This window comes from Camarhynchus parvulus, chromosome 17 (assembly GCF_901933205.1).
Source record: "Camarhynchus parvulus chromosome 17, STF_HiC, whole genome shotgun sequence".
In the NCBI taxonomy this organism is placed as follows: domain Eukaryota; kingdom Metazoa; phylum Chordata; class Aves; order Passeriformes; family Thraupidae; genus Camarhynchus; species Camarhynchus parvulus.
The window spans coordinates 8,024,123-8,047,524 of record NC_044587.1 but is presented as its reverse complement, the minus strand read 5'-3'; the positions used below and the strand labels follow the sequence as shown (position 1 = coordinate 8,047,524).

At 46.8% G+C, this 23,402-nt stretch overlaps 1 protein-coding gene across 1 annotated transcript in view; it reads left to right on the top strand.

Moving 5' to 3' along the window:
* Positions 1 to 8,478: 8,478 nt before the first annotated feature.
* Positions 8,479 to 23,402, top strand: part of PAPPA (pappalysin 1) — a 178,809-nt gene continuing 163,885 nt past the window's right edge. Inside the window, exon 1 of the mRNA XM_030961226.1 lies at positions 8,479 to 9,192. Coding sequence (XP_030817086.1) covers positions 8,796 to 9,192 — 397 coding nt within the window. The 5' untranslated portion in view covers positions 8,479 to 8,795. The remainder of the gene's footprint in view (positions 9,193 to 23,402) is intronic.

Below are 23,402 nucleotides of genomic sequence, written 5' to 3'. Positions count from 1 at the left end.
GGAGACCCGGGTGTCACCTCCGAGAGCAAAGGGAATTTCTGAAACTGCTGTTAAATACGTTAACAATGAGCTGGGGATGAAGTCAATGCCCTTCTTCAACATCTCGACTGAGAGCTGCCATACAAGTGCAGCCAGTGGTGGGTCTTGGCTGAAAATGTATTTATACATTCAGACAGATAGACACGGACTTCACTTGTTTAAACTCAGCTTTAGTGCAGACGAAAGCAATAGGGGGTGGCGGGGAGAGCACAGGCTGCCACCACCCTCCCATATGGCAATTGTTTCCTATAAAGCTTGCTATATTGTATTTATGTCATCCCCTGACATATCACAGGAGGCCGCAGATGCCAAACTTTTAGCCAAAAAAAACCCCAACCTGCAGCTTTTAGTGAGGGCTGTCCTCCAATTTATTTGTGTTTTGTTGTTGGTTTTCTTTTCCCTTCTGCTTTTCATCTGTCTGGTTTCTATTTCCACTCTTTCTGTTCTTCCCTCCTCCGTTTTGTTTTGTCTTGTTTTGTTTTTTTTTACCACGTTTGAGGAATCTCAGTTGCACTGGGAAGCCTGAGAGGTATGAGTGGAATGCTCAGATTTAATACATCCTTGCCTGAACCCTCTTTTGACAAATCAATTAATATCTGTGGGCTCTGGGGGCAGAGCATTGGGGGGCACAGGAAGATGAAGCACCTGGGGTGCAGGGCTGGGATGAGGCTGGGGAAGCTTGGCTGGGATCAGGAAGGGAGGACTGGGGAGGGGCTGCTTCAGGTGCAAGGGGATGACACAGAATGTTATGAGATTTTTCAAATTCTGGAGCTAAGCACATGACTGCAGAGACTGGCTATACCTTCCAGGCAGGCGGGCAGGCAGCCTCCTCTCTCTGCAGTGCCAGGTGCTGCCTTGCTCTGAGCTCCAGGCCTGAGGGATGATCCACAGCTGGCAGAGGTCGGTTCTCATGCCAGGAGAGCTGTTTGGTCTGAGGGAGCCTCCTGTGCCAGCTTGGGGCAGAAGCCCCACATCAGCTCTTTGCTGATTTATGGGGCATCTCAGGGTGCCAGGTGTTGCTGGGGATCAGGTGCCTGTGGAGGTCTGGGAAGGTTTGAGGGAAGGGCTTGACTTGTGCTCTGGGTGCTGTGAATTCAGGACAAACTGCTCCCTTCAGACCTGCTGCTGAGGGCTGGGAGGGTTCCCCTCTTGGCTCCATCCCTGGTGTGCATGGGACTCTGCAGCTGTGTTTTTCAAATGCCATTCAAATGAAAGCAGAGAGGGGAAATCCCGGTTCACTGGGAATAGCTCTCAAATGCCGAGTAGTTTTCCTCTGAATTCTGTCTTTTGGCTTCCTTGCTGCAGACTGACACATGGTGTCTTCTCTTGATCAATTTGTTTATCGTTTGCTTGATTATCATCTCCAATAGCAAGACATGGCAGGTCTCTTTTGTTAATCCTGTTAGTACTGGCTTTGAAGCAGAAATCTGGTTTAGGAAAAATGTTTGGGTATCTTAAACTTTCTTGAAGATGTTGCCTGTGAATACCAAATCATGTATGGCCTGATATATTTGAATTGTCTAGATTATTCCTGAGCCTTGTATTTCCATCTGTTTGGGTGCTGCTCCTCATCTCTCCCTGTGTGTACACACATGCCAGCACCAAACCTCCCTTCTGGCTTTCAGAGCAGCTTGTGTGGCTCTTCTGAGAGATTGGCACAGAGATTGGAACCCTCTTTTCCATCCCCATCTCCTGCACCCAGCTCTCCCCCAGTGATGCCACTCTGCCCAAGGGCGCCCACCCTGTGTGGGGGGCTGCAGAGCCACCCCATTGCTTCTCCAGGGCTCCTCCTCCAGGGGAGCTGCTGCTGACCTCGCTCTCATTAATGTGGTTCAAGTGATGTATGGCTCGAGGAGGATGTGAGAGCAGAGCCCTGGAAGAGTGATGACCTCCCATGTATCTTCTGCACAGGTACCCAGAGAGCAGAGCCCCCCTGTGCCTTCCCAAGGCAGCCCCCTCCTCCCTCTGCACCCCTGCAAGCTGTTTATCTTGTGGGGAAGACATTAGCAGGTCTAGGAGAAGAGTTTAGGCTCCAGAACCCAGCCAGTCGACCTCTGGGCTGAGGCTTGCTGTGGGGAGGTGACTAATGCCCAGTGACTGCAGTGGTGTGGGTTGTGTGTGGATGCAGGGGTGAAACATCTGCTGATGCACTCTGTGCTTGCAGAGCCAGGGCACCCCTGGGTAAAAAGCAAAACCACATTTTTTGAATTGCAGGGTTACTTGGCTGTCTGCTGCTGTCAGATACATCTCTGGTTCAGTGAAACAATCTTTTCTCTGACCAATCCTCACGATTTGGTCTTGGCTGCTGTGGGAGCCTGGTACTCCTGTGCATTCCAGAGGTGGATTTGAGGTGGGCCCAGCAGATGTCAGGGTGGCCTTGTGGGTCCTGTCATGGACACAGCTCTCTCAAGGGAGCCCAAACACAGTGACAGTGCTCATGAAGAAATGGCTCTGTCCCTCTCCTGCCAGCCATGAACCAGCTATCAGTGTCTGCAAATCACCAGGAGATGGAAACCACCAGGAGTTGTTTCCTCCCTGGGCATGTTCCCTATTGTTCCCATCATGTTCCCTCTTCCATCCCAACCAAGTCCTGTTCTCTTCCAGCTTTTGATCCAAGCCCAGAAGCACTGGAGGATGTGTGGCTTTTAAATGAGATGGTTTGGGACCCACAGATCACATCTTGCATGATGGAAAACCAAGGGTTCTCCTCATGCACTCCACAGGGTTTTCCCTGTTTTTTCATGGCATCTCCAGGATTCCTCATGGGGCGAACAGTGCAGAAGATATAAACACAGCGTTCTGCACTTCTGGCTCTCACCATCATGATTTCATCTGGGAAACTTAAATCTCTGGGTGAGCAGACTTTTAAAAGAGGCATCAATTTAGGCTTCTTAATTGAGAGGGGAGAGCAAAAAGGTTTTGTGTTCTTGTTGGGATTTTAACCTTGTGTGAGAGGGGCAGGTGGCTCCAGGCAGTGCTTTGGATGGAGGGGCAATGCCAGGAAGGCCTGGGGAGGGTGCTGAGAGCTGGTCCCTGCCAAGGGCACACAGGGATGCCCTGGGCTGGGGGGTGTGGGGCTGGCTGGGCTGGGTGCTGTGGGCACTTGCTGAGACCCACGAGGTCCTTCCTCCTCTCAGCACCTTTTGCTTTAGGCTGTGATTTTGCTGCCCCCAACAGTCTGCTGGTTTTGAACCTGCCTGGTGCTCTCCCACATCCAGATGTGGCCCTGGAGAAGTGGGGTGTGAAGGGTCTGGTCCAAAACTCACCCTGTGAGACTCACTGGGGCTGATCCCATAAACCTGGAGCATCCCCATGGGCATGTTTTGGGTCACAGGGACATGGCCTTGGGGTGACACCATGCAGGTGAGGTCACAGTTTTTCTCTCTTCATGCCTGAGCAAGGATTTCAGTCAGGGCAGGATTTCAGTGCCAGGATTTCACCCGGACAGCCCATCCTGAGCACCCAGAATTAGACTGATCAGTCCAAATCAAAAGGGGTCCACTAATTTAATCAGAATTTACATGGTTTAATTGAAGATTGTGCCCCTTTACTTACATCATCTACCATGGTTTATCACTCTCACCACACTGTAGAACAGAATGTAGAACTGCCCCACCCCCCAGAATGTATTTCAAGAATGTGGTGAAAAAAATACAAAGAGTATGTAACTTTTTCTGGAAATACAATATTTCATGAGGAAAATTTGAAGGATAAAGTAACTGAATTCCAGGCAAACAGGCATCAGTATCGTAAGGAAATACAGCTCTCTGCAGGGCAAAAAAGAGTGGTATGCCAGGTTTAAATAGGAATTTATAGCCACTGGCTGCAAATTACCTTATAAAATTACTGAAACCTTCATAAAGTCATCAATTATGCCTTTAGTCTTGATTGTCATTTATTGCACTTCTTAATTGTTCAGTAAACTTTTCTGGATTAAAGGGTGTGTTTCAAATTGACATGGGGGCTGTTTTATTGATGTAAATTAACAGAGTATTTTACATAAGGGGCAGCTGAGGGACCAGCAGCAGAAGAGTCTCTTATCCACTAATAAAGGCAACACGGAGCTGGTGTTGTGATTTCAAGTGAGTGCAGTTGTGTGGAATGATGAGTGTGCAGGCAATAGTTATAAATCCTTGAAATCAGGATTGTTATCAGTACGGAGTGCGACAGTGGAGGCAGAACACAGACTTTTAATCACTCTGTTTAAAATAAGAGGAGGAATGACAGATAGGGAAAACAATGAAAAATCTGGTGGATTTACACTGAGTCCACATTAGGTCTTCTGTTAAGTCTTTTCCAAGACAGAACATGCTTTGCATGTTTTCACTGTTGTTTTTTTTTTTTTCAGTTATTAGCATTTCATTCATTAGTGTTTCCTCAGGCTCACGAGGAGCTGTGGCCACACTCCACCCAATGCAACCCCCACACCACCACTATGTCACCAAGAAAGTGTCTCTATTTCTCCTAAAAGGTGCTGGTCTTCATGGGATTCACAAACCAGGGTACCCAAATCCCCTTTTCTTTGAAGCTATTCTCAGCTCTTTGGGTTCCATTCTGTGCTGTTCTGTGGAGGCAGCGTGATTCCGATCATACCATTGCTGATTGCATAAAATATGCCCTGAATCCAACACGTTGTGTTAAAATCTGGTGTCTGGGCCCTGTCTGATTCTGAGCAGAGTAGCTGTTGGATTGTGTTCCAGCCATCCTTAACCCAAGCCAAGTTGGGAGAGACTTGATTGGGATATCGGTGAGGGGTAAAGACTGTGAAATCTCTGCTGTGATTGATGGAGTTGTGCGTGGAGAGGACAAATATGCACAAATACTTACCCAGAATAGTAGGGCCTCAATTCAGTTGTATCTGGCAGACTTTTCAGCTCAACTTTCAAGAAATATTGTTTTTAATTGACCTTCGTGTGAGTAATTTGAAGAGCCAGCGCCGCTTTTCGCAAGGAGAGTTTCAAGCATGGAAACCCCCATCGTATGTAAAATTAGTAATTTTACTGTATCATGAGTGATTAAACCTGACCCCCCAGGGAGCCAAAAATAATGCTGTGTGACTTCCTTGCCCAATTAACACAGAACAAATGTGAAAATGTGTACATTACAGCAAATTGTGTGCTAATTGGCCTCGGAGAAATACTAACGACAAGGAAGAAATGGCCATGTAATTTCAAACATATTTGAGAGGTTTCGCAGTCTACTTGCAAATAGCAGGGAAAAAAAGTCGAAATTTGACAAAACCATTATTTGTTATGATTTATTCGCTCAGCTCCAGTCTTGAACCTGGGAGTTATTGGCAGCTTCAGCTAAGATTCCTGCTGAGTATTTCTCCTTATAATGACTGCATACAGCATTTAGCTCAATGCTATTTTTTGGCATAGTGTCATAAATATCTCTTCTAATACTTCTCTCTATGTGTGTAACTAGGGTTAGATGCTTTTTTTTTTTTTTCCTTTTTCTCATGAAAATACCTCTAGATGCAAGACAATCTCCCTCTCCCTTTGCTGAGGAGAATATTGCACTCAAGTGCAGCAGTAGGGATTATTCTCCTTGGGCAGGAACCTCTCTGCCAGGTCTGTACATCATTTAAGTACTGGCTTAAGCAGAGAATAAAAGTCCATCTGTGCAGGGGAGAATTTCATCTGGTCAAGGAAGTTAGATCTGACCCACAGACTTAAGGAATCCAAGATTTACTGACTATTCCTAAAATCAAATCTCTTCCACTTCATTTTCTATCACATCTAGAGTTTATATATTACATTTTCTCCATGCTTTCACTACGTCTTCAGAATAAAACTGATTGAAGATGTAATTTGTGGGCTAGAGGTAAATCCCATCTTTCCATACTTTTTTCTGCCTTCCATAAGTACAGGAAGCAGAGCTCTGGGATTTTCCTCTGCAGCAAGAATATCCCAGATTTTGTCACTGGAGCTGCAGGCTGATGCATTGAAGTATGATTTGGTCACAGTGAAACCCTTTTGTAAGAGATAGAAGGTCAAGTATGTCCAAAATTAAACGATGCAGTGCTATCAAATTGAAGTGTTTCAGTAATTTTCCTTGATGATTTCAGCCAAATCGTGATGTCCCTAAGAAACACCATGGTTTCACAGAATTAGCTTTTTCTCCTGGAAAAAGTGGAACCAGCATTATTTTAAGAGCCTGCTCTTCCAGCCTTGACATGTGCAGAGTTCCCAGGGCCCTCAGAGGAGTTGTCATGTGGAGGAAGCAGTGTCCTGGCAGCAGGATTCCTTCTGGTTTAGCTCTTGCTGAAGTTGAACAGGTTCACTTTAAACTTTTGGATTTTTTTGGTTGATTTGCAGTGTCCTCTATGAGCTAAGTTAGAGCAGTGCAGTGCAGCACTTAGCTCAGATCTTAAATTGTTTCTGCCAAACAGGAACAGAGAGAGAAGTGTCTTTTTCATATCCCTGAGAGTTCTTCAGGACATTTATAGGAGTTTGTACCGTTTATTTCCCAGTTAAACATTTCCTCTCAGCTGTTGAGAGGCTTAATGGCTTGGAGGTCTTGTATTATAAACTTTGTAGATGCTCCCAGTATTTTGTCTTTTTTTGTAGGAAGAGCTGTGGTGGAGGGATGGGCTGGAGAATAGAGAGGGGCTCTAAGCCTGTGCTTCTGGTTGACTTCTGGTGGGACTTTGTGGATAAACCCAGCACCACTAAAAAATGCCAATCGTATATCATGGAATGCTCAAATTAGCAAGAAACTTAAAAAGAACTTTTTTTGGAAGACCTGTGAGTGTGCAACAGCCCTTTCTCATTGGAAAGATTGATTTTCACTACTGTTGTAATGTATATTTTAAGTGGAAGTTGTCAGAACTAAGCAACGCTAACAGGGCAGCCTGCAGAAGCAGAGAGATGCCAGTCCCAGGAAAACTCTGGTGCATGATTCCTGTTAAAAATATACAGGGAAAGTAAGATGTAACAATCATCAGTTTAGAGAGGGAAGAAGAGGATGATGTGAGTGGTTTGTGACCTGGTTTGATGTGATTTAACTTGGTTTTACTGGATTTCTTCAGAGGAGAGCAGTGGCCCCGACACTCTGTGAGCGCCACTGCCAAGTCATTTCCACTGATTAAGGACTTCGAAAAATCCTTTTTGTTGCCATCAGGGGGAGCTTTTGAGATCTTTCAAGAGTGAAAAAAAATATTAAAAAAAAAAAAAAAAAAAAAAGAAAAGAGGAAAAAAAAAAGAAACGTCCCAGCTCAGAAACAGAGATCTACAAACCAGCAAGCAGCCAGGAGCTTACCTGTGGCTACAACCAAGCCAAGGAAACCAGGGGAGCTGAATTCCTTAGGCTGAAAATTAGCAATATTGAGAGAGGATTTTTTGATTCAATCCGCCAATAAAATGAATAATTGATTTTTTTTTAATTATTATTTCCAAAAAAATAACCCAGGAGTCTTTGGACCACTCAAAAGCCAAATCCTACTCTGTTTCTACAGCTTCTGGAAGGCAAATGCTCTTCAAAAAGCTTCTCTCCTTTTAGCTCCTGATGATTCGATGGGGACCTTTGATGCAACATTTGGATTAGCTGCACACAACTGCACTGAGGGGGACCACAAAAGGGGGAGCCTGGCTGATTGCATAACTTTGAGAAAATAATAAGAGGAAAAGAAGGAATTAGAAAAAGAGAGAGAGAGAGAGAGAGAGTGGAAAGGAGAGAAAGAAAGAAAGCAATTAAAAAAAAATATCTGAGACTCAAGTTTCAAGACTCTTTATGTGCTGCAGAGGAGCATAAGGTTTACCAGCAAAGTGCAACGGGGAGTCTGAGAGGAGAAATAGCTTTCTCTTTTGCCAAGAAAAAAAAAATAGGAATGTGTGTTTTGGACTGGACTGAGAAAGAAAGCTGGGGAGATTGCAAAAAGGGGGGTGCAGGATTTTTGTCACATTGATCCATTCACCTTAATTGTCTTCTTTAAAAAAATAAATAAGGGGGGGTTGGGGAAGTGATAGGGGAAAAGAGAGGAAGAGAGGAAAAGAAGGGGGGAAAAGGAAAACAGCAAAAGTGTTTGAACCTCTGGAGCTATCTGCTCCTTCAAGCTGATTGATTAGTCATGATCCCTGCAGTTTTAATGGGAATCATTCAATTGGGAAGGTGGAGCACCCTAGAGTAGATTAGCATATTCTTGTTTACTCATCTTCTGAGGGGCTTTTTCTCTTTTCTTTCATTTTGTGGAGAAGAAGGGAGGGGGGGAGGTTGGGGGAAAGGAGGGGGTTGTGGCTTATGTTATAAAGGAGGCCAAAAAAATAAATAGATTAGAGCATCTTTTGGGGGGAGGGAAATCAGTGGGTCTCAGTCTTGGAGAAAGCTGGGGGGTTGTTTTGGTTTTTTGTTTTGTTTTGAGTGTGTGTGAGTGTGTGTGTGTGTTTTTTTTAAGAAGAAAAAAAAAATAAAGGGAAGAAAATTCAGCAGAGAAAAGAAGAGAGAGAGGAGTTCCAGCTGTGGAGGAATAGAGGAGAAGAAGACAGATAGAGAAGGAAGAACAGAGAAATACATTTCAACCAAGAAGGAGTTTTGATTTATTTGATTTTTATTTGTTTTAAGGAGAAAAAAAAAATCTATAAGCAGGAAAAAGAAAGAAAGAAAAAGAAAAAAAGAAAAGAAAAAGCAACTGAGAAGGGTTATAAAAAGAGCAAATACCAAGAAGGGTGAACAAGAGAAGAAAGTCAAGGCAAGGAGGAGCCCAAAGCTGGCAGATCGGGAGGATTTGCAGGGGAGAAGGGGGGGGAAGATTGGAAATGCAGCTCTGGAGTTTGCTGCTGCCTCTTGCGCTTCTCTGTACAGCCCTAGCCAGTGGACCCGAATGTGGGATGGACGAGCGCTCCCGCAGGGCACGAAGGGACACCAGGCACAGCCGCCAGCTCCTCCACACTGCCCCGGGCACCTGTGCCACCAGGTTAGCCCGAGGAAGGCGCTCCACTGCTGGGCTGGAGCCTGGGCATGTCCCCCGCAGGAGGCAACAGCGGGAGGTAAAGGACGAAGAGGAGTCCCTTACCCCGAGCAGGGCGCTCTATTTCAGTGGCCAAGGTGATCAGCTGCGGCTGAAGGCAGACGTTGAGCTGCCCCGAGATGCCTTCACTTTGCAAGTGTGGCTGAAAGCCGAAGGCGGACAGAGATCTCCGGCTGTCATTGCAGGTAGGTCTGGCCGTGCCTGTGGCTGCAGCATCCCCGCTCCGTGCCGGGAGCCGGCTGGAGGCGTGCGTGTGTCCGGGAGCGGGCTGTGCACACCCAGCCCCGCGGGAGTGCCCCGCGGCACACGGGGGATGGATGCGTGCATGGATGGATGCGTGCATGGATGGATGGATGGATGGCAGCGCCTCTGCCAGCACGCCGGGCTCGCCCTCGCCCCGCCAGATATTCCGGGAGATCCCGGAGCTCTGCGGACCGGCTGGAAGTATAGGCTCGCAGGAAAAGTTATGTAAACTTTTGCATAGGGGAAATGGCAGTGCCCTGGGGTGGTTTCTGTCTTGCTGGGTGCGCGGAGTGAGGTGCAGGTAGAAGAGGCAGCTCTCACGGTGGGGTTTTGTCTGGTTTTCAGGTTGGAAAACTGTAAGTAGAGCGTTTGAAAGTGGCTTGTTTGTATGTATGGAAAGAAATGTATGTGACTGGTGTGTGGCTGCAAAGAAACGCATATCTAAGGTCCCCCTACGATTTCCTTGGTTTTATTGGCTTTTTAGTGTACTCCACTGTTCGCTCTTTAGATGCAGTGTTAGCATGTGGTTTCCAAAAAGCTATAAAGGAACTTTTTGGCTATTGTGAAACCTCAAATGAATCAAATGAGTTTATAAAGTTCCCAACCCCTCGACACTCAGCTACGGCTGGGACTCGCACTGCAGCTAGAGGATGTGTGGAGTATTTTTGTCTCCCCTTAGAAATGGTAAGTGTAACATCAATGATTCTAAGGTCAAACAGCGCTATAAAATCATTTAGTACTCAAAGCAGCTACCAGTCTAAGCTGTCTGAGGTGGACAATAACAAGGAGCATTGCATTTTTCTTATTTAAATTTTATGAGCCCATCCTGAATTTGGGTCCCTCTCCCCGCGTTCGCTCCCTCTCCCCCTCCCTCCCTCTACCTCCCGCCCTTTCCTCGCTTTAGTGATAAAGTGCAGCGAAGTTGTCGTGAAATCGGATACTTTTCGGAGGGTTACAAACCCTTATAAATGTCGCCACATCCATCTTTGCTCTGAAGGAAGTCATAGAAAATGGAAATGCCCTTAAAAAAAAAAAAAAAAAAAGGAAACAAGTCAGAAAGAGAAACGGGTACTGGGGGGGCGGGGGGAAGACATGTTTTACAGTTCTTCTGGCAAGGAGATTCCCTGAAAGTACAAGGTTTCCATGTCCTAGGATGCCTTAAAGAGACAGGGAGGATTTCCCCTTTCCCTTTAAGCGGAGTCGCTTCCTCGCAGGAGGCAGCGCTGCCTGTGCCGGCGGCGCCGCTGCCCCGCCAGCCCCGCTCGCTGTCCCCGCTGTCCCCGCTGTCCCCTGCCACCCTCCGCTGCCCCATCCCCGCTCCGCTGCCCCATCCCCGACCGCCGCCGCTGCTGCCTCGCAGGAAAGTTGCTTTGTCCTAAAGAAAACAAAACAACAAAACAAAACAAAACAAAAAAACTGAGATGAAGTCAGCCGTGCTTTTCCTTAACTTTCGCCGCTCGCTTGTGTTGAGGAGGGAGACGCCGTTTGTGCGGGGCTGCCGGGGTGGGCAGGAGGTGCCGGGCATGGGCTGGTCCCGTGTGCCTTCAGAGCAGTGATTTCATAGGGGAACCACGTTATTCCTTGATTTATTCCCCCTGGCTTTCTCACACTCTGCTCTTCTGGTTCCCAGCTCTAACTTAAACCCCAGGGCTCAAAGTGCTTCCCTTTCAAGTTGGGAAAAGCAGAATTGGGGTTTACACAGATCTCAAACAGGGTCAGGGTATTTTTTAACGTGCTTAATCCAACACCTGGGAGCCCATGTCTGTCTTTGGTGCAAGTATCTCTAATTCTCACGACAGGGAACCTAGACAAACACACACAAAGATCATTTGTAGTAAAATACTTTAATTGGATGGGGGAGGTTAGGTTGTTGCCTGTATAAAACACTTGACCCATTTTATGCATGGAAATAACATTCCACTGTGAAAAAATGAAGAGAAATGCCCCAGTTTTGCACCGTAGAGCTTCAGCCTAGCTCGGGAGGACTTTGTGATTTTTTATTTTATTTTTAAGCTCCCCCTGCCCCCCTCGCACGCCCTCTTGAAGAGGAGCCAGGTTTGGCTCTGTGTGTAAACACCTGGAAGAGGTCCAAGAGGAACTCACTTGGAGTATCCTCTGCACACCACAGCCTCCCAGACCTGCAGCAAGCTTAGGGAGAGATTACGCTTCCCTCAATGAGGAAATCAAGGGTTCTGGCTGCCAAAACTCTTGGCTTTCACATTCTCACTGTTTTGGGATGTGACAGACTGAGGAGTTCAGTTCTGCTGTTGCATTTGCATCTGTAGGACCCCACTGAAATCCAGAGCCCATCCGGGTGTTTGGAGGGGAAGGGACTGGGGCACATTTGCTGGCAGTGCCAGAAGTGAATTTCTCCCCAACTTTCATCCCAGTGGCAAAGTGGGGAGCTGTGTGGCTGTACAGATCTGAGGAAAGGGGTGGGATTGACTGGAATACACCTCTTTTTCAGAGTCGCTCTGGTGTTTTCCCCTACTTTCTGCCCCCTATTTTCTTCCCTGCTCCCCTTGCACCACTCTGCTGGCATGTAAGAAATTATTGCACATGGTACAGGAACAGCCCCCTGTGTGCCTATAGGGGAAACCTGTTGTGCCTGTTAAAAATCCCATGTAGGACCCCAGTTGTTATCAGCTCCTGTGCCTGAGCCCTGACATAACGGAGTTCTTCTGCTAATCCAGGCTACAGGAGTTTCTGTCTGGAGCCAACTCTCCTTACGTCACCCTCTGCTGCAGTATTCAATTTGTTTTCATAAATGGCTAATTTTACAGCGCTGTTAAGTGGGTTCGTCATTGTGCCGGGCCATGCCCTGTGTCTGATGAGAGGCAGTCCTGGTGCCAGGCTCTGCCAATTTTCACGCTGCTTGGCAGCGATGTTATTGCCGCCCTGTTTGACTCCGCTGCTATCTGCTCTGGCATTTGTCAGAGGGAAAGCTGTTGGGAAACTGCAAGTCTGACCCATTGATCTGCGTTACGCAAAAGCTCAGGAGCCCTGTCGGGGCTGGGCTGCGCTCCTCGGAGCGGCTCCCGCCGTGCGGCTCCCGGCTCCTGTGCACTCACCCTCCCTCCCTCCATCTCTCCATCCTTCCTTCCACCCCTCCCTCCCTGCCGGGCCGCAGAGTTCCCGCACAAACCCTGCTGGGATGTGCGCACCCAGCCCTCAGCTCAGCACATCCCTCTGTAAACACGCACATGTGCGCACCGAGTCACTCCTCGGCTCCGGGCACCTTCCTCCGCTGGGGCAGGAAAGGGTTAAGGAGGGGCTGTGCTGGGTTAGGTAATGCACACACACACACCATGCGGAATGAGGGGGCTTCAAAGCGCTGCTGACCTTGCTGCTGTTGGAATCAAAGGTGTTTCGGTTCCACTGTGAAAACTCAAGCCCAGCCTAAGCAAGGGGATGCTCCCGAGTCCCTGTCAGGGTGTTCTCTGGGCTCTGGGGTGGTTCGTGTTTTCACAGGAGAGAGATGTTGATTCTTTACTGGCTGGGAGCTGAGAGGAGCGGGATGAATGATCGGAGTAAGAAGGCGTGCCTGCCCTGAAGAGTGAAAGTTTTTTGTTTTGTTTTGTTTTGTTTTTGTTTTGTTGTTTTTTTCCCCCACTTCTTGGTTTCATTCCCCTCTGTGTCTCTATTCCTCAGCCTGCCAACAGGGAGCATGATCCCAACTTAATAAGGCTTCATATGTAAGGGAGTGCCTATGTTTTCCCAGCTTCAGTCCTTGGTGGACATAAAACTGCAGCAGAATCCAAAGGGAAAGAAAAGCCAAAATCAGAATGGTGGAGCTCACTAAAAGCCACAACTTTTGCATGTAAGGGACTGAGAAACATCTATGTCAGTGTCCAAAAATTAGGCAATTATAAAGATATAATTGACACTGGCCAGGTCTAGTCCCTCTGCAGATTAAAGAATACATGTTTGCTTTGGGGAGCTGTTTCTTTCTGAAGTTTTGGACTCTGATATTGGTTTAATACACTTCAGGTAGAATTGGTGAGCTGGGTCCTATCTCCAGAGCTGACCCTCTTGCTGGGTGTGTTGGGAACTTGAGGATGTTTCCAAAGAGATTTTATCCAGAGTTTCACTGGTGTTAAAACAATAGGCAGGTAGATCTAGTGGCATTTTCAACAGCCTGTTTTCTTTCAATTGTATGAACTTTCTAGTTGTGTTCTGTAATGAAGAACTACAATGAAAGAGAAAATATAAAACTTGTAGTTCTGTTATTTAATTAGTGCTGGCATGTGCAAGGTCCCAGGGTGCTGGCCATGGTGGGCAGAGTGGAGTGACAGGAGCTGGAGCACCTGCACAGATGTTCCTGCAAGGTGACAAATCTCTGAAACACCACTGCTGAGGGTTGGGGGTTTGGCTTCCCCGTGGATGGGTTCAAATGATTATCCACTTCATGACTATGGATCTGGACGTGGCTTGACTCATAGGTCACTGAACAAAATACCCTCACAGCTTGTCATTTACTAAATATTTGCATTTGAACAGCATATTTCCTTCAGCCTGTGGAAGCTGGGACAAAACTCAGAAACTGGTTTTTCTTTCTATAACATTTCCAATTTAATCTGGTCTCATTCTTTTGACCAGCTGCACTTTAGAGTCAGAACAGCACAGTTAGAAGAAAGCTAGATTTTTTTTTTTTCCTTTAAAGCACTTAGACATAGGCTGCTCTAATTAATTAAATGGTCATAAAAGAGTGAGGGCAATTTGACTCTGTGTGTGAAGGGTGGCAAATTTAGATTCCTAAATGATGTATGGCTGTCTCCTGTAGGCACAGGTTGTGTCCCAGGCTCAGTTTGCCTCTCTAAGCTTCATTTCAGCCTGATTTATTTCAAGCCAGGCTGTTTCAGTTGGAACAACTCGCGTGAGGCAGAAAGCAAGAGGAGAGGATGGTGTTTGGAGAGAGAGCAGGAGCAGGGCTGTCCTCAGGGACTGCTGGGGATGTCTGGAGGAGCACAGAGCAGAGCTGTGCAGGGCAGGCTCGCTGCTGAGGGCGAGGGGAAGCCCTTGGAGAGCCTTGGCACGCAAAGCCATGGCCACAGCCAGCGCTGGGCGGGGTTGGAGCACACTGGGAATTGGGCTGGAGCTGCTCTCCGGGCCCCCACTCCCACCCCACCATGCCAGGAGGGGTTGTAGGTGACCCAGGGGTGCTGAGACTGTGGCTGCACTGAGCACAGGTGGCCCCTGCCAGCCCCATCCACATGTGGCATGGGGAGGGATGAGCTAAAATCCCAAATCCCAGAGGGGCTCACTGATGCTGGCTCTGTGACCGTGTTCACAGGGGTCTGAGGATGAGGAAAGAGACGAGGATCTGACTCCATGTTTCAGAAGGTTTGATTTATTATTTTATGATATAGATTATATTAAAACTATACTAAAAGAATAGAAGAAAGGATTTCACCAGAAGGCTAGCTAAGAATAGAATAAGAAAAAATGATAACAAAGGTTTGTGGCTTGGACAGAGAGTCCGAGCCAGCTGACTGTGATTGGCCATTAATTAGAAACAACCACATGAGACCAATCACAGATCCACCTGTTGCATTCCACAGCAGCAGATAACCATTGTTTGCATTTTGTTCCTGAGGCCTCTCAGCTTCTCAGGAGGAAAAATCCTAAGGAAAGGATTTTTCCATAAAAGATGTCTGTGACACTGGCTCCCTGGGAACCCTAACCCAGACCCTCCACACAGGTAGGGGCCACTTTCCAGTGCTGAACTGGGCAGGTTATTGCTTGCACAGCTGACCCAGGTGTTTGCTGATGCAGCTCCATGGTCTTTGAGTGCACCCACCTTTGCCAAGGGTGGGAGAGGTCCTTGGCTGAGCACATTGCCCAGCAAGGATCCAAGTGCCAGTGGACACCTCGCTGGTCACTTATGGGCAGCCAGCTGAGGAGAGCAGGGAGTTTTGGTGCAGAAATGCCTTCCTTGGAGCCTGGGTCTGGCTCTGCCAGGACATGGGTCTGTCACAAGAGAGGTGAAGCCACAATGCATCCAGGAGCACCTTTAATTCAAAAGTGTTTTGTGCCCTGGCAGCCCAGGAAGCCAATTGTGTCCTGGGGTGTATCAGGAGGAGTCTGGGCAGCAGGGCAGGGGGGATTGTGCCCCTGTGCCCTGGGCTCAGGTGAGACCTCACCTGCAGAGCTGCCCCAGCCCTGGCCCAGCTCAGGGAGGAGCTGGAGCTGCTGCAGAGATCCAGAGGAGGCTCCAGGGGGATCAGAGGATGGAGCAGCTCTGCTGGGAGGAGAGGCTGGGACAGCTGGGATTGTTCACCTGGACAGGAGAAGCTTTGGGGGGACCTCAGTGTGGCCTTGCAGGGCCTGGAGAGGCACAAGAGAGCTGGACAGGGACTTCTGACAAAGGCCTGGAGTGCCAGGGCAAGAGGGAATGGCTTCACACTGAAAGAGAACAGGTTTGGATTGGATCTTAGGAAGGAATTGTTCCCTGTGAGGGTGGGCAGGCCCTGGCACAGGGTGCCCAGAGCAGCTGGGGCTGCCCCTGGATCCCTGGCAGTGCCCAAGGCCAGGCTGGACAGGGCTGGGAGCACCTGGGACAGTGGGAGGTGTCCCTGCCATGGCAGGGGTGGAACGAGATGGCTTTTAAAATGTCCCTTCCAACCCAAAACATTTTATGGAAAAATGTTGCAGAACCAACAGGTTTTAGGTGCTCTCAAGGCCTCAGGATTAGCCAAGTGCTTTCACATTGAGTTTTCATGCTGGCCTGAGCCAGGAAAAAAAAAAAGAGCTAAAGTATAGTGTCTTTTTTCAAAAAGACATATTGAAAAAACAAAAATAAACCCTTCCATAACTGGGGTCAACTGAAATGCTCCCATGTAATAGTTTTGCTTCTAATTTTATCTGTTGCTTTTTCCTCCTCTTTTCTTTTCCCCAGTAGAAATTACAGGAGCAGAAGCAGAGGAGGGACCACCTGGGTTGCCAAACTCAGTCCCCTGCAGTGTCAGGGCTATAACAGCAGATAATTAGTCCAAACATTCACAGAAAATCCACTTTGTAGGTTCTGATATAGCACAGGCCACTGAAGATTTCCCAGTGCTCTACTATAAACCAAAGCTCTTTAGCTAAGACTGGGAGTCACCATTTTAATGCAAGACAGGAAAAGAGAAGGACAGATCGACAACATCTTAAGTACCTAAAATCCAAAACATTGGTTGAGAAAACTGTTAAGTATGAGAAAGAAAAACATTGACTGGTAAAAGGTATCAGCTTTGTTATTTTCAGAGACTTAAAATGAATCAGGTGTTTTGACAGTTACGAAACTTCTATTGAAATTTTAAGTTGGAATATTTGCCAAAACTGATCCTTTCCCACAGATAGTCTGTTTTGATTAATTTCCCCTTTTCCTGAGAAAAATATTTTATCAAACATTTCCCACCCTTCTCTGGTCTTAGCCTGTATGGCAGTTCCTACATCCCTACAGTTGTAGTAAGAATGAATGCTTGATTGTGTTTCTACTTCTTCACATCTTATATTGCAGATGATTGAGAAAATGCATCAGAAAATACTTGTTTGATCAAAATCTCTATGTTTTTTTTTCTCTCAAGCGCATCAGCAAGTCTAATATAATCTTTTTCTTCATTTACCCTCCTCTCTCAATGCTACCAATTTTTCCATCTAGTACTGTTTACATGGGCAGTGTAGATTAATCTTCCTATTTCATAAATGTAAAATATATTGGACTCTTCTATTGCCTGGGTTCTGGGCATTTGCTTCGTGCATTGTTCTGGGCACAGTGGCTGTGCTGTGCATTTTATTTCTTTGTTTTCCCAAAAAGAGGTTTCTGAAGATGAAGATGTACCTTTTCCCTGACCTCACCCTTCAATTGCTCTGTGCCCATTTCCCAACCTGGGGGTTGCTGACATCTGGATATGATTCTTGATTTTATTTCACCTTTCTGTGGAGAAGGAATACTTGATTGTTGTGCTATTTTCTCCGTCCCTCCACATTTCTCTTCATTTTCTCTGCTGTGAGCATGCATGCACACACACACACCATTTCCAAAGCCCCTTTGATTTTCTTCCCAGATCAATAGAGCATTTAAACTCCAATGATCAAGGAGGAGCAGCTTGTTTATTTCCCCACATATCCTGACACAAGTGGCACATCTTGTAAACTGCTTTGATTTGATGTTAGTGCCTATTATAAAGTTTACTCTCCCCAAAGCCATCCGTGAAGTTAAAGTACTCTTACTCTGAGCAGGAGCAGAGCAGAACTCAAAAAGGCGAGGTAAAAAGAGGACAGGAATGAAATATCTTACCACAGAAATTTGCTTTCTGCTATCCTCGTTGACAGTGATCAGAACAATTTGAGGACTGTTGAGCATCCACAAGTTTGGCAGCACCAAGTGAGGGTACATTGTGTATCTCAGTTAAAAGTGAACAAATATGAATACAGGTCAATTATCCCTTGGCAGAATGGGGCTGGATTGCACAGGAAGCATGGACTTGATCCTAAACCTGGTCAAGATCATGAAAAATACCATTGAGCTTGGCTGACTGTGGCAAAGGCTGTGATTTCAGAGAGTTTTCCACAGCCTTTCTCTACAGCCTGGATGTGTCTGTGGTCCTTGCTTCAATATCCTTTATTTTGCAGACTTTTTTTGCTTTAGATATGAGAGAAGCAAAACTGTGAAGCCCTAACATCAGAGGAAGGAGATATGTTTATTTGCTTTTGCTAAACTCCAAATCTCAAATTGGCCTCTCTTTCAACCTTCCTTCTTTTTCTTCCCCTCTCTTTTACCCTTTTTATTTTTTTAACGTTAAAATCTCCCCTATTCCAAACCCACTCTCCCATCTTCTGTTCTGCAGGGTGATGTAATTGTGCGACATCCCCGTCCAATCCCTCCACCCTCTCTTATCACCATCCAAGGCTCAGTTTTTCCCCTTCTATCTGGTGTCCTTGATTCCCCTGCTTTCCCTCCTTCCCTCTGTGCACTGTCTCTGCTTTCCTGCTCCTCTCCCATCGCCCGTGTCGCGGCAGGGTGGTGTCCCCTCCAAGGTGGCCACAGATTGGTGGCTTTGGCCAGCTGCTGTTGGAAACGCTGTGGGAACACAGGATAAGCAGGCAGTGTGCTCGTGTGCTCAGCCAGGCTCACGGGCTCGCCTATTTTCTGGGAATTATTGATATTGTTCTGTTTAATATCCATCCTCCCCGTGCGCAAACAAGGAGCGAGCGCTCGCAAGCGCAGAGAGGGTGCGAGGGGGAAGTGAAACTGAGAAGCATCTGGAGTTGGCCTGGTGAAGCAGCAGCTGAGAGATATGATACCAGCTCATGAAAGCAAAAGAATTGCTGTGTTAGAGAAACAAACCGCTCTGTTCTGTGCTGGGCACCTCCTGGGGCCTGGTGGGCTCTCGAGTCTTCCTTTTGGGTGATATTTAAGGCTTTTTTATCTCTTCTCCTTCCTCCCCTCTGTCGTGTTTTTTCCTCCTTTTCCTTATCTAATTTATTGTCTCTCTGTTTGCTTTAAATCACTTTCCCATATGGATTTCTCTCTTCTGACCCATCTTCCCCCTCCCTCATCTGATTCCCAGGAGTCTTCTGTCGTCATGGAATTGGGAGAAGAGCAGCCCCGTTCCCGACACTGAGCATCAGCTGCAGGCTCCTTCCCTCCTTCGTTCTCTTCCTTGTCTGTTCTCTGCTGTTAGTGTTGGAAACATATTCACAAAGATCATCCACTGGATTGAGGAAACAGATTTTATCACCATTATTTTGTTTGTTTTATTTAAGGCAGGGAATGAAATGGAGAGGAAAGGCCTTTGCTGTTACCAGTGTTACTTAGTTTTGAATGGAGTTTTTTTATCCTGTACTAATGTGTCCTATGCTGTTGTTTTTCTTTATCTTTGCAGCAAGATTATGGTTTTATAGTCTTGAACTTGCGACAAAACTTCCTGCTGCTGATGGCGATAAATCTCAGGTGTGAGAGAACACATCCCTTAAAATCAGGGAAATTGGGGAATGGAGGGATGCTCTGATTTGTCCTGGATGTGGCAGTGTGCTGGTGACAAATTCAGCAATCAAACCCACCAGCAGCCCTTCTGTTACTTTTTATTATTGTTTTTTAGGGATGATGGTGGTTATTCCTCAGCTGAGATTGTTCTCCATGTGGAGTCACATGCCCTAACTCCTGTAGGATGTTTCCTTGGAGCTGTTGATGGTTCTTCAGTGGATGATGGCAGTACTGAGCCAGTGGTGGTGATGGAGTCTGTCACCTGCCAGGTCACATCCTGCTGGTGACAACCCAGGGGCTGGGGGAAGAAGGCACTTGGAATTTGTGACATGAGCTCTTTGGAGATGGCAGAAAATCACATGGTCTGGAATTCATATCTCTGAGCCAGACAAGACACACTGGTGATGGTTGAATCCACACAAATTATTGCATTTCTCACATAGAACAGTGTGTGCAGCCCCCAATGGGAGAGAAAAACAAATATCAGCAAAGCCCCTTAGTTCAGAGTACTCCGATTTAAATTGGAATACTTTGATATTTTTTATCCGTCTGCACATTGATTATTGTATTGACTTGCTGAAATGGCTTGTAAAACATTGAAGTTGTAACTGCTTATCTTCTTAGGAAATGCTGAAAGTCTGCCTCTGTATATTAAATTAAGGACAAAAGCAATTCCATAAATCTTACCCCACAGTTAAATCCAGACCAGGTGAGAGGTTGCAGAAGGGGCCCCAGGGGATTTTTGGGGAGGGATCCCCACCCAGTGCACACCCTGATGGCACAGCCAGTGTTTCTGTCAGGAGCATCACCAGGGAGGCTGCACATCCAATCTGCGGGAGTTTGTTCTGAATGCAGCAGCATCTGTGCTTGTAAAGTCTGAGGTGCTAAAGTTGAAATCTGGAGCTTGCATTACTACTGTCTTACATGTCATCTGTCTTGTGGATAAACAGAGCAGCCTCTCGGAGGTCAAAACAGCACCTTTCACCAGTGATAATTTAATGAGAATTATTTTCAGCGTAAACTAGACAAGAATTGGAAGCCTCCTGTGCTGTAGCTCGTGAATGGAGATGTTCAGGGAGAAAAGGAGTACTGGGAGAAAAAGCAAATGTTAACTAAATGGATTACACACACAATTTTGAAACATACTTGGCAGAGGGAAGGGCGAGCAATACAAGCCAGATTCTCCTGTTGAACACACCAATGTAAACCTAGAGTAACTCCTTTGGAGAGCAAACCAGGGAGGGGGGCTGCTCCAGACCTGTGAGTGTGTAGAATGTGGGGCACAGACAGAGGGCATGCAATGGGGAAACTGACCCAGCTGAGAGGAGAATGTTGTGGAGAACAGCCTCCAACCACCGTCACCGCTGTCGGTGGTTTTATTTGGGTGTGTAATGGTTATGGTGATGCAGTGGGAAACATTTGTACAATGTAGGGTTGTTTTTTGCTTTTTGAAGTATTTTCTGCATATACCTATATCGTAATCCCTGCAGGCTGTGGAACTGGGCCATGTACCAGTGTTACAGTGAGCCCTTTGTGTTTCCGGCAACAAACACTCCTGAACTCTGCTCTCCAGGCTTGTGGCCTCAACTCCTTCACCCCCGCCCGTACTGTCCCATCTCCAGCAATAATATTCCCTCCTCTGTTTATAAACAAACACCCTCAGAGGAAGTTCACGGGAAGAAAAGTTAGTTAGTGAAAATCAACCACGCACCCAGGCCTGGCTGTGGGTTGGAGCCAGCAGGGTTGCTGGATGTTTCCTACCCTCCATCTGCTTATAGGAGTTTCTTTGATGAGATGTTTGCCTGTCTAACTCTGTGTCTTCCTCATCTTTTCCCATCGTTGTGGAAAATATAAAAGAAGTGGGGAAAAAACTGTGGTCTAAATTTGCTTTGAAATCAGCACGGACAGCATTTGGGAACCCCAAGCAGGAAGGTTGACTGCAGTAACCCTGTAGATTTTCTTCTTGGTAAATCCACTGATTCTGTCTGTTTTGTTGTTGTTGTTGTTGTTGTTTTAACATCAAAATCTAGACTCTGGCTCCTGGCAAAACTGTTGCTCTTGAGTTGCGCAAAGGCTGTAAAAGGACTAAAATAGCCCAAAGGATAATTGTCCACTATAGTCTGAGCACAGGGCTGATGGTACATCTGGTGTTGCACACCATTCTCACAGAACCACCCCTTCAGGAGGTAGGAGTGAGCAGGACCCAGGGGAGTGGGTAACACAGGACTGGTCATCCTGGGCATGAGCAAAGCATGCTAATGGTGCCAGCAGCTGGAAAACACAGGATGTTTTTTGGCTTGTTCCAGAGGTCTCACAAATCTCTGACAGCACAGGGGCAACTGAATAAATAGTCCATTTTCTTGTGGCTGCTCCTGGTTTGTGTCTTTAGCGCTACACCTTGGTCTCAGGTACAAGGTGAGTGGATTAGATGTTTGTGTCCTTCCAGGAGATAATTGGATCCTTCAATAAATCTTTCTGGCCACTCAAAATGCACAGGAAGGTCATCAGATGAAGGAAAGCTCTGGCAGTAAGGGAGGCAGCCTGGTCAGGGCCGTGGTTCTTCACTTGGGCAGAGGTGGGGTGTCAGTGCAGGGCTCGTGTCACTGCTCCAGGCTCCCTCTCTTCCATAAGGAGTGTGTTTGGAATCTGGGGCTAAGGGAGCTTTTACAGATATAATAGATGTGGAAGTTGTGGTCCCACTTTTAGTTCTAAGAGCCTCAAAGTTTTAGAAGTGTACTACAGAAGGTATCCAGTGCTGGCAGAATCTCCAAACCTTAAAATGGGACGGTTTAAAATAGTCTTATCTGTTTTTATTTATTTTTTTAAGAGTAGTTTCTCTTACTGAACAAATATTTTCTGTCAGGTCTTATCTGTAAAGCTACCCCAGTGTGGTCTCTCCACCTCCCATCCCAGTGGGGGGAAGAAAATCAGAAGTGAGCATTTTGCATTGCAGCATGGACAGAGTTTGTCCATTGTTGCACAATGCCTTTGCCTGCGAGCAGGTTAAATAAAGGAGCAGGGTGGAGCAGTGGTGGAAATGGACCTGGCTTATACTGGTGAGCTTCCTCCAAGAATTCCAGCATAACTATCAACAGTTTCTCCTCGCAGGAAAGTTGAGCAATTCATTCTTACCCTTTGAGGAGTTCTGAATTATTGAAGAGCAGAGGATCTTCTGCTGGGAAAGGCTGGAATTCCCCGCAGTCCTCTTGCTAGGGATGGTTTAATCAAACAGACTGTTTACATTCTGTGTCTCAGCAGAGGCAACGCTCAAACAGCAGTGGTCTTCAACTGGACGCTGTAGCATGGGGGGTTTATTTTATTTTGTTTTAAACATCGGCATACCACCAGTTTTACTGGGAAATGGCCATCTGCAAACACCTGCAGGCTCCATGGAACAGGCCAGAGAGGGAAGAAACAGCAGCTGCATCTCACAGAGGCAAAATGAGACAGCAAGGGGCCATGTTTCTTCTCCAGAGGTTTCTACCGGGCTGGGATTTGGCAGCAAAGGTGGGCTGGGAGCACTTGCACTCCTGGAGGAAGAGACCTTGCAGCAGGAGGAGTCTGAATGTTGGTCCAAACTGTTCTCTGAGCCTCAAACATTGATGGTAGAGGCAGAGAAGCAAAATTCTTTTTGCCAAAACCTTTTATTTTGCCTCACGCTGTGAAGGCCAGACTGTTCTGTGAACAGTTTCTGTGCTCTCAGACTTGAGAGTGCTCAGCCTGAATGAAATGGGAGTTATGTATTCCATGGGAGAGGGAAGAAGGAAATGAGATTAGGACAGCTCTTCCTACCACCGCCCAACTCTCCACTCCCTCAGGAGGAACATCTTTTGCACCTATATCAACAAACCAACAACCTATTGCACTTCTATATGTCCAAAACTGGCCACAAAACTTGAGTAGAGATTTTAACTTCTGTTCAGATACTTTCTTTTTTTATTCCTCTTTGGTATAATCTGGGAGTGATGTATTTCCTCTCCCCACACGCAGGATTTTCTGTGCCTCACCGAGGAGGATGCACGCAAGTAGGCAATGTGGCCAACATTCTTCCAAACCCCAGCAACCCAACCAGCTGTTCAGCAGGGCTGTTATTTATTGAGAGCTGTCAATGTGTTCAACACATGGTGTCCTTTGCCCTGTCGGGCCAACAGCCTGGCTTTTATGGGTTTCTCTGACACTTGT